At 48.6% G+C, this 11,753-nt stretch overlaps 1 protein-coding gene across 6 annotated transcripts in view; it reads right to left on the reverse strand.

The window, feature by feature from the left end:
• The window catches only part of SLC41A1 (solute carrier family 41 member 1), a 46,360-nt gene extending 40,800 nt beyond the window's left edge, over positions 1–5,560 (reverse strand). For 3 of the 6 annotated variants that reach the window (XM_069756250.1, XM_069756251.1, XM_069756247.1), the window contains exons 1-2: positions 5,410–5,499; positions 2,232–2,935 (exon numbers count right to left, since the gene is read on the reverse strand). In XM_069756250.1, coding sequence (XP_069612351.1) covers positions 2,232–2,603 — 372 coding nt within the window. In that variant the 5' untranslated portion in view covers positions 2,604–2,935; positions 5,410–5,499. Of the gene's footprint in view, positions 1–2,231; positions 2,936–5,294 lie in introns of all 6 variants that reach the window. The other 3 variants (XM_069756249.1, XM_069756246.1, XM_069756248.1) reach the window with 3 other exon arrangements.
• Positions 5,561–11,753: the final 6,193 nt, after the last annotated feature.

Below are 11,753 nucleotides of genomic sequence, written 5' to 3' on the forward strand. Positions count from 1 at the left end.
TCAGCGCCGTGAAAGGTGTGTGTAGTGATGGAGAAGGCAATGATGAGGGTGGGGTAACCATGTGTGGCCATTATATTACCCAGCATCGTGTGGGGCCACTATACTGTACGGAGCATCGTGTGGGGCCATTATACTGTACAAAGCATCATGTGGGGCCATTATACTGTATGGAGCATCACGTGGGGCAAGTATATGTACGCAGCATGATGTGGGGCCATTATTATACAGTATGGAGCATAATGTAGCCATTATACAGTATGGAGCATCATGTGTGGCCATTATACAGTATGGAGCATCATGTTGGCCCATTATACAGTATGGAGCATCACGTGTGGCCATTATACAGTATGGAGCATCATGTGGATCCATTATACAGTAAGGAGCATCATGTGTGGCCATTATACAGTACGCAGCATCATGTGTGGCCATTATACTGTATGGAGCATCACGTGGGGCAAGTATATGTACGCAGCATGATGTGTGGCCATCATTATACAGTATGGAGCATAATGTAGCCATTATACAGTATGGAGCATCATGTGTAGCCATTATACAGTATGGAGCATCATGTTGGCCCATTATACAGTATGGAGCATCACGTGTGGCCATTATACAGTATGGAGCATCATGTGGATCCATTATACAGTAAGGAGCATCATGTGTGGCCATTATACAGTACGCAGCATCATGTGTGGCCATTATACTGTATGGAGCATCACGTGGGGCCATTATACAGTATGGAGCATCACGTGGGCCCATTATACTGTATGGAGCATCACATGGGCCCATTATACTGTATGGAGCATCACGTGGGGCTAGTACACTGTACGAAGCATCATGTGGGACTATTATACAGTATGGAGCATAATGTGGCCATTATACAGTACGCAGCATCATGTGTGGTCATTATACAGTGTGGAGCATCATGTTTGGCCATTATACAGTGTGGAGCATCATGTGGGGTCATTATACAGTATGGAGCATAATGTGGCCATTATACAGTACACAGCATCATGTGTGGCCATTATACAGTACACAGCATCATGTGTGGCCGTTATACAGTATGGAGCATCATGTGCGGTCATTATACAGTGTGGAGCATCATGTGCGGTCATTATACAGTGTGGAGCATCATGTGCGGTCATTATACAGTGTGGAGCATCATGTGTGGCCATTATACAGTGTGGAACACTGTGTGGCCATTATACAGTGTGGAGCACTGTGTGGCCATATTTTTTTGTTTATAATTATTGTTTACGAAACATTGTGATCAGAAGTGCTAAATGGGTGTGGTTGGGGCGTGACTAGTTGTGAAATGGGTGTGGTCAGAGATGTGGCCTAAAATTTGCGGCTGCGCGCCGCTAGTTTTGTCCCCCTTTCCCTTCCTCGAAAGTTGTGAGGTATGCTATTGTTTGTCTGCTCCCCTACTTCTGACAGCCCCCCAGAGGTTTGTTTTTTTTTGGTGGGGGGAGGGGCATTGAAAATGTCTGTAAACAAATAAAAGCATTTCAAAACGACTTGCAATGCATATGTTCAGTCTTTTTTAAGCTTACTTTAACAAATTCGAGAGCCATGAAGCAGCTAAAACAAATTACGGTACTTTTCTGCTTTTTGGCTTCCAAGCAGAAGCTGCCTAATCAATGGTTTATATATGAAAAAGAAAAAAAAAAAAATAACCCTCCAAAATACAACAAGTAAAAACTGTTGATGAAGTATGGGAGATCCAAGTGTTCAACCTAATGTGCCTGGCAAGAAAATAATCCCCCATATTCTGTTCCTTTCAAAGAAGGTTGGGTTTCACAACAGGCTATATACCGTAGTCATATAGCAGTAAGTGTTGGGCATATTAGTCTGCTGGGCTTTCCTATAAAATAAAAAAAGGTTTAGTGATACATGCTATACCTATGAAGGCCAAAATGAAACTTTTGGTATCCACTGGGTCAATGGGAACCTACTACTCAATTAGGCATGTACACTTAGAAGCTTTTTACACTATAATGATTGTTAGGAGCGGCCTAATTCAGATAAGGTGAACATATGCCGAACAAATACCATGTGACTGATTACCTGTACTCATACAAACCTATAAGAACATTCCAGCACACATACCTAAACTTGGTTGGAACAGAGGAGTCGTAATGAAGCAAGACTGCAATATCCCTTGACAATGTGACAGATTACTCCAAGCTGACGAGCATTGTGATAAGTTCTGCCATCTATGGAAAAATTACCTGCACTATGTCGAGAACCATCCCTGCAGCCACAGTTCCAAATCCAGCCAATAAGAAAGGAAACAGAACCTGGAGGCCAATCGTAAAAGAAGTTTCCTTCAGCGGCACCACAGCTTCACAAGAAGGCTCGATATTGGGATCTTCACTTTCTGTGCTCTGGCTACCATTTTCTAGTAAGGCATCCTCTTCTTGCACCCCTTTGGTATTTGCACGGGAACCTATCACCACCACCTCAGTTTCATCTTGCTCCAGAAAACTTGGGTTCACCATGAGGGGATTGTTATCTACATCCACATGTTGGTGGTCCTCCATGACCGGATAGACAATGTTAGTGGAAGCACCATCATCTCGATGTTCAGGAACAGGGGGCATTGTGATGGCCTCTAAGCCTGTATATAGTCCAAACAATGCTTATATGGCGAGTGTGACACTCGCCCACACTTTGGGGAGAGCCGTCCAAAGCAGTCTTCGCCCTCTATGGCCTTTAGTGCTAAAGAGACACAGTTGCTCCCCATTAATCACTTAGATATGATCAGGCGAGAGGCAAAAATATAGAATAACTGCCCCAACATGAAATCCCAGGCAAAAAAAAAAAAAGGACTGGTTTATTCAAGGTGAGCAGGGACAGGCAACTGGTTAGTCAAGGACAAGAATGCAGATGTCTCCCAGAACTCATCTCATAGTTATTCCATGACATCTTCAAGCTAAGGAAGCAAAGAGAAGGGTCATCAATAGAGCACCTTCATAGAATAAGGTTTTCTGGCATTTTAAGTACAAAAGAATTTACAGTTAAGAAAATCAATTTTGTCTCCCTCCCCCCATTATATGTAACAAACTTAGCGCTTCTCCCCCCTCAACCATTTCAGCCCTTTAACTATTGAGAAGACGAAGGGAAGAAAAGACAAATGCCACCAACCCCCAGAAGTGTAAGCAGTAAAATATAAAATGCAGATATTAAAGCAACATCCAGCTGCCTGAAGCCATTTTTCATAAAACCACTATTTATGTAGGGGTTCATGTAGGTTTTTTTGTTGATATGGTTTGGTCACAGGGGGGAGGGTGACAACCATATCTACAATTGGACAACATCTGCAAGGAGTTTGTATGTTCTCCACGTGTTTGCGTGGGTTTCCCCTGGGTTCTCTAGTTTCCTCCCACACTCCAAAGACAGTGATAGGGAATATAGATTGAGAACCCCGATGGGGACAGTGATGATAGTGTCTGTAGAGCGCTGCGGAATATGTTGGTGCTATATAAATAGATTTTTATTATTAATTATAGTACATCTCAAATGACCCTCTGTTCCAGCTCCACCATTCTAGCTCATCACACGCTATGGTCATGTGCCAGCTGCCCCCGATCACTGGCCTCAGCGGTAATGTGCCATGGCTGCAGGAACAGCAGGGGAGTACTGGAAGTTCATGACATTAGAGTTATCATTGTGCTGGTGGACAGGAGTTTTTCAGGAGATTATGAAATTGGCCTCTTGTTACTTGTGACATACAGAGACCTGTCCTTATTGATCTGCCTGTTTACTTTTCTCTGGTAAACATTGAAGTCAGTACATTTTTGCTAAAAGTTTCTCCCTATGAGAAGAGTGATCATTGTGTGATCTGATACTCTTGGATGAGAATAAAAAAAAAAAAACCCTCTCTCCATCTTCTCCATTCTGTCAGTCCATGGAAATCAGAGTGCACTCAGCTGTCATCACAGTGCAGTCTGATGTTTTCCACCCATGTGATCTGAATTTTGGATCAATCTTGGGTGTACCGTTTTTTTTTTCTCCTGGACCAGCTCTATCGGAAAAAAACAACAACAAAAAAAACTAATCATACATGTGACCGACCCCATAGAACAACACTGGTCTCAGTGCGAGCTGATGTTTTGTCGACTGCACTGATAAGAGTCTGCACAAGCCCTTAAATTATAATAATGGTCGTTTAAGGTGGACTCGCAGTAGAACATACGGTATATTTGTCTCCTCCTCTCCATAGAATTTTATGAGCAGCAACTGTCACATCTTCTGCGTAATTGGAAAATCTGTATTTGCGGATTTTACCCCCCCCAAAAAATTGACAAAATAAAAAAATAAAACCAGGAGGCGACAGAAGCAGCTCTCTGACAAGATATAGCAGAAAGTAGAATAGTGAAATACAGAAACGCAGGAGGAGGAGCAGAAGACCCTACTCCAGTCCTGCCCGATACAGAAATATCATTAGCCGAGAACTTTATAGGCCGATTTAACAAGAACCAGATGTCGGATTCCTTCACCGCAGGTATCGGTGTAATCAGTATAATAGCGCCATTACGGCCACATAAAATACTTTAATGAGCCGTCAGCCCCATTCATCACATCACCGATACAGAGGGGCAGGTTTCTGCCAGTGTCAGAATAAACACAGAAGTGGAGCTGCGGGCAGTGGCACCACATTTGGGGGCGGTCGGAGGTCTGTCTGTAATTGTCAATTTGAGGATTAAAGGGTGTTTTCTGGTATAAAAAAAAAAAAAAATCCATCGCTATGATCTGTGGGGTTCTGACCATTGAGACCCACAGAGATCGGTAGAGCGGGCACTTTTAGCCCCCATTAGAACGGAGGCGTTGCCACGTGCGACCACAGCTCACCTTGTTCCCTACGCCAAGCGCTGCGCTCTCTTCCCAGCAGCCCCAGAGATTGGATTTAGCGGAGCGAAGATACCTTGTACTGGGAATACAGATTTCCCATTCTGCGGACCAGTGCGGGGCCCGAGCGTCATCATTTCCAGACAAGCCCTTTGGGCACTGTAGTAAGCTCTAATGACTGGCCCTGGACAATAACAATAAGGCAGACGTTACATATGCATGGAGCCCACCAGACTGAGATTTGGGGGCTCGGCCCGGCACCTGTGCTTTCAGTAATGCAGCAAGCACCAGTCTGTACAATGCCAGGCTGCAGTACTTCTAGGAAAAGGTGGCGATGCCAGTGCGGGCAGTGCCCCCCCCCCAGAACACCGCTCATTACAGGGGAGAGACCCCAGAAAGAGAGGCCCGGACCCCACACCGGGAAGCTGGACACGAGCGCTCACCTGACAGCAGCAGTCTACACAGGATGCTGAGGCAAACCGCCTCCAGCCAGTAACCAGCGTCCGTACGCCGCAGCATAGCGATATCCGCAGATAGTCCCTCCGCACCAGCACTCACCTCCCTCCGCACAGACGGCAGTCCCTCCGCACCAGCACTCACCTCCCTCCGCACAGACGGCAGTCCCTCCGCACCAGCACTCACCTCCCTCCCCGCAAACCGCAGCTCCAGCACTGCAACACTTCACTTTATCAGCAGCACTTTAACTTCCCCGTGACGTCACGGCCGTGCTCCAGCCATTACCAATGGGATAAGGATTCGGCTTGAACACTCGTCGGGGATTGGCTAGAGCCGGGGTGACTGGGTGGAAACTCCCGGTCGCGAGATTGACAACAGCCCTAGCCAATGAAAACTCACTAGAGGAGACGCGTGTCGGGGTTGAGTGATGAGCCCCGCCCCCTTTCATCAAGCGCTGTCGTTGCGGAACTTTATAATCACGTCACAGGCCGGCGGTGTGTGCCTGCGGCTGTCAGTCGGAGCTCACACGTACGGCAATGTTCACACTGAGCCGTAACGTGGATTCCGCAAAAATTTCCGTGTCCCAATCACTTGCAATGAGCCTCCAGTTGAGTTCACTGACGAAAAATCTGCTGTAGTTTGTCAAAATTTTGTCAGTTCCAAGCAGCAAAAAAAATCCAAATGTGGAAAACGCTCAAAAGAATTCCTATAACGATGGCGGATCATAGGTTCAGGCTTTTCATCCCCTCAGGTGGTTACAAGAAGTAACCGGTCTGTTCCTCAGGCGTTTTCTGCTTTGAAGACGCGCTTTATTTTACAATACAAGTCAATGGGAAAATATCTGGACGTACTTTTGAGCATTTCGCCAGTGTTTCTGGTTCATAAGCTGCTAGCTGTTTCTACATTCATGTGTCCACGTTCAGGATTGCATCAGGTAAAATCCTGAGCAGATCTGCACCTGAGGTCACTGGCAGGTCACCTGCGTTGTCCTTGCGTTCTTTCTGCACTGTAAGGACATTCTGCGTTCTTAAAAGACGTGCCGCATGTGCGTTTTCGTGGGTATGCCGCATGCGTCTATTAATGCATAGTGGAGACAGGATTTCATGAAATCCCCTCCACTATGCTGTAACATCTGGACGCTGCGTGTTTGACGCTGTGGCTCTACGCAGCGTCAAACGCAGCGTTTCCTGAACGTGGAAATATACCCTTAATGGTATGTGCACACGTTGCAGATTTTTGTGTGGATTTCTTCCTTTTTTTTTACCCCTGCAGATTTCTATTATGGAATAGGTGCAGAAACGCAACAGATCTGCAAAAAGAATTGACACAGTCCTTTTTTGAATCTGCTGCGCTTTCTGTGCAGATTTTTCCACACCATTAGCACAACATTTTTTTTTTGCCATTGATTTACATTGTACTGTAAATCACTTGGGGAACTGCAGCATTTCTGCGCAGAAAAAAAGCTGCAGATCTGCCGGAAATCTGCAACGTGTGCACATAGCCTAAATGCAGTTAAAAAAAAAAGTTCAAAAGACGCCAAAAGCCCACTGGAAAACACAAGAAAAAAAACACCAGCAGTTACAAGCCTTGCAGCTAAAAACACTGAAAAAGGCCACTCAGGAACAAAAGAAAACAAAAGCTGCATTTTCCTGAAGCATTTTGAAACATGTACACATACCCTGAAGAAGCATAAAAACCATGCAGGCTTATTTTCCCTGTTAATGGTTGTAAAGGGGTCTACTGTGATGTAGTACCTCTTTCAGCACCCCCCGTGTTTCAGGAGGTCCACTCTGCTTTTGCTGGATTCTGAATGAAGGACGATGGCTGGAATTCCTTGATTGCGTGAGAGCATATAAAAGCTGACTGCTACTCCATGTATTTCCAGTGTAAAAGAACACACTTTATTCACAGCACACAGAATATATAACACAGATACACAGGGCAGGCCAATAGAAAAAGCAGGCCAGGCATACATTACAATAGCCGCAGGGGGCCGGAGCCTGCTGATATTTACTGTGGGAATTACAAAGGTGGGGGAGGACAGAAGGGGGATATCATATCCTCTCTGCCCAGGGGCGCAGCCTGTGGACTGATGCATTTCACATGGAACCTATTATACATAATATATACTGCATAACATATTCTTGGTGCTGGGGGTTCTGTAACACGGCTCCCCTTTTCAGCGACGCGATCGGCATACACAGTCTGATCCTTAACGGATCGGTTTGGGGATGACCGAAGTTTATGGGGTTGGTACAAGTTCCGTTTGTCGACTTAGCCCATCGGCATTACCGTTTTGTTTGCCGGATCTGTAGTGGATGGTGAAGTCCAGAGGTTGTAGGGCTAAACTCCACCGCAGTAATCTGGCGTTGTCTCCGGAGACCCGATTAAGCCAGACTAGGGGATTATGGTCCGTTAGGAGGGAAAACTGTCGTCCATACAAATATGGTTGTAACTTTTTGAGTGTCCATACTATTGCCAGGCACTCCTTCTCGATGGCTGCATAGCTCACTTCACGGGGCAGTAGTTTCCGACTCAGGTAAGCTACCGGGTGTTCTTGGCCGTCTGGCCCGACTTGGCTTAGTACTGCCCCCAATCCAAACATAGAAGCGTCTGTGTGAACAAGGAAACGTTTAGTTGGATCGGGTGCGGCCAATACGGGGGTATTGGTGAGGGCGTCCATTAGCTGGCGGAAGGCTTCCTCACACTCTGGGGTCCAGGTTACCTGGCGGGGTTGGTTCTTACGGGTCAGATCAGTGAGGGGCTTGGCCACGCTGCTGTAATTGGGAACGAATTTCCTAAAATACCCCGCTGTCCCTAGAAACACCATGACCTGGGTTTTAGTGCATGGGATGGGCCATTTGGCTATGGCCTCAATCTTGGCTGGTTCTGGTCTCTGTTTCCCACTTCCCACCCAATGCCCTAAATACTGAACCTCTGCTTTGCCCACGTGACACTTGTTTGGGTTCAGGGTGATTCCGGCCTTGTGGATCCTGTCTAATACTGTCTCTAGGTGATTTAGATGCTCTTCCCATGTCGCGCTGTAGATGGCGATGTCATCCAGGTAGGCACACGCATAGTCCTGGAGACCATCCAGAAGCCGGTCAGCCAGCCTCTGGAAGGTCGCCGGGGCAGTCTTCATCCCGAATGGCATAACTCGAAACTGGAATAAGCCAAACGGGGTAACAAATGCCGACTTGGGAATAGCATCAGGACTAAGAGGAATCTGCCAGTAGCCTTTGCATAGATCGATGGTGGTCAAATACTTTGCCCCTGCCAGCCGGTCTAACAAGTCATCCACAGGCGGCATGGGATACGCATCCGTCACTGTTTTCTCATTGAGCTTACGATAGTCTACACAAAACTGAGTAGTCCCATCCTTCTTGGGCACTAACACTACGGGGGATGCCCAGGGACTATCTGACTCTTCAATGACCCCAAAACGCAACATCTCTTGTATCTCTTGTCGCATCCCTTCTCGTACAGACTCAGGGACGCGGAAGGAGGGTTGTCGCAGGGGGGTCTGATCCTGGGTCTCAACCTTGTGTTGTGCCAGGTGAGTGTACCCGGGTTTCCCCAAAAACATCCTCTGTCGCTGCCTCAACAACTCCTCCGCCTGCTGTCTCTCCCGGGGACCTAAGTCTTCACCCCAGTGTACCTGGTCCCATGTTTTAGACTGAGTCCTCTCCCCTAAGACATCAGGCAAGGGAAGTCCGGCTAAATCCTCTGCTTCAGGTGCACAGATGGCCGCTACCTCTTCAGGGCGCTCCCGATAGGGCTTCAGCATATTCACGTGGAACATGCGGATAACCCTGGGGTCGTCACAATCGGCGACATTATAGGTGGTGTCGGCCATTTATCCCACTACCTGGTAGAGCCCCTGCCATGCAGCTTGGAACTTGTTCTGCCTAGTGGGCTCTAACACCAGGACCTTCTGCCCTATTTCCAAGGTGCGCTCTCTGGCCCTCCGATCGTACCATACGCGCTGGCGCCGCTGGGCCACCTGCATGTTCCCACGTACAGCCTGGGTCAGCTCCTGTAGGCGGTCCCGGAATTCCATCACATAGGGTACAATAGGTACCCCTTCTATGATGCCCTTCCCGGTATTCTAGCACTAAGTCTAGGGGTCTCCTTACCCGTCTCCCGTATACCAGTTCGAATGGGGAGAACCCCGTGGATTCTTGGGGCACCTCTCGATAGGCAAAAAGGAGGTGAGGCAAGAATTTCTCCCAGTCCCTGTAGGTCCTGGTAAAAGTCCCAATGAGTTGTTTTAACGTCCCAATAAAGCGTTCACACAACCAATTGGTTTGCGGGTGGTACGGGGCGACTTTACACCGCACAGCTTCCACAGTTGGTTGGTCACCTCTGCTGTAAACTGGGTACCCTGGTCTGAGATAATCTCCCGGAGAAATCCAACCCGTGAGAAAACCTGGAGCAGGGCAGCCGCCACTGTCTCTGCCAGTATGTTAGGTAACGCAACCGCCTCTGGATACCGTGTGGCATAATCTACCACTGTCAATATATACCTTTTCCCTGACGGAGTGGGTTTGGCTAACGGCCCTATCAGATCGACCGCTACTTGGCTAAATGGTTCCTCCACAATGGGGAGGGGGCGTAATTTGGCCTTGCATCGATCTCCCCTATTGCCAATGCGCTGGCAACTGTCACAGGTCTGGCAGTATTGACGAACATCATAGGTTACCCCAAAAGAAGTTTTGTGTCAGACGATGCCTGGTGCGACTGACGCCGAAGTGCCCGGCCAAGGGTATGTCATGAGAGATTCGCAGTAACTCCTGCATATTCTTCTTGGGAACTACCAGCTGTCGCTTTATAGTGGGGCTCGTCCCTGTGTGGTGCTGCTCTGTGATCCGGTAGAGGAGTCCCTCCTTCCATATAAACTGTTCCCCTTCCAGTACCCCTCTCCCCTCCTGTGCCTTCCCACGATATCCCTCCAATGAAGGATCCTCAAGTAACTCCCTCTTAAATTCATCTGGGGTGGCCCAAGAAATGTGTCTGGCTATGGGAATACGTGTAGGGCTGGGATGTCTTACCTGGGCCTCCTCTGAGTGTGATTCTGCCTCCGCAGCTCGAGCTTGTCTCCGGGTGGTCACAGGATATGTCTCAGCCAGAGGGGCAACCGAGAAGACAGATAACATGGGCCCCAAGTCATTTCCCAGCAAAACGTCTGCAGGCAAATCCTTTATCAAGGCCATCCCCAACTCCCCAGATCAGGTGAATACTGGCAGTGGGTAGTCGATGTATGGCTCCCCCTGCTACACGGACTGCCACTGTCCGGTCCGTCTTCTCTTGGTCCCTGACGAGATGAGGCTTCACAAGGGTCAAAGTTGCTCTGGAATCTCTTAGTCCCTGCATGCGTTTCCTATTAACCCACACGACCTGTCAATGCTGTTGTCGATTATCTGCCCGGGCTGCCTGCACGGGGTCTACTTCATGCAGCACTTCCTCCATGTCTTCCACCCCTTGGTTAGTTGTAGCCCCCAATGCCGGGTCAGCTTCGCCTTGGTAGCAGTGTACAGCGGCCCGACGGAAGGTAGCTGTTCCCGCCTTTGGCCACTGGGTATGCTGAGTCCGGTTGGGACATTGTCTTTGCAGGTGGCCCAACTGACAGCAGGTGTGGCATCTCGCCCCAGGGGAACTGTGGTAGGCCGGGTTTCTAGCTGGTCCCCCTACAATCTTCGGTGGTTTGGGGCCCTCCAGGTCCATGGGCAGACCCCTAGTGACCATCTTTGATCCAGACAACTGAGGCCTCCTGGCGTCATGATGTTCATCGGCCAGACGAGCGGCTTCCTCAAGAGTCATTGGCCGCCTGTCCCGAAGCCATTCCTGTGTCTCGGGGTTTAGTCCATTAAAAAATCGTTCTAACAAGAAGAGCTGGAGGACGTCCTCCTTAGTGGTTGCTTGGCTCCCTTGTACCCACTGTAGCAGTGACCGCCGTAATTTACAGGCCCATTCAGCGTGGGTATCGGTTACTCGTTTTATAAGTCCGCGGAACTTTTGGCGGTATGCCTCTGGTGTCAGCGTATACCGGGCCAAGATCACTTCTTTGATCCGCTCATAGTCCATACAGTCCTCATCAGGTACCGTGCGATAGGCGTCCGCTGCCCAGCCTGTCAGCTTGCTGGCCAGAATCTGAACCCGTTCCTCCGGCTTCACTTGATGAAGGGCACACTGCCGCTCAAAGTCCTGCAGAAAGCCATCAATGTCTTCCTCTGCCTCCCCCTACTGTCGGAAGGCATTATACTGGATCTTTTTGTGGCTTACTGTTGAAGGTACCTGGGCGGAGGCCAGAGCTCCCCTTGCTCGCTGACTCTCCTCTCTCCGCTCTGCCATCTCCATCTTGGCCAGCTCCACTTTGGTCCGCTCTGCCATCTCCATCTTGGTTAGCTCTATCCTGTTCCGCTCGGCCATCTCTTCCTTCAGATCAG

The sequence above is a fragment of the Ranitomeya imitator genome, chromosome 3, assembly GCF_032444005.1.
Source record: "Ranitomeya imitator isolate aRanImi1 chromosome 3, aRanImi1.pri, whole genome shotgun sequence".
NCBI lineage: Eukaryota > Metazoa > Chordata > Amphibia > Anura > Dendrobatidae > Ranitomeya > Ranitomeya imitator.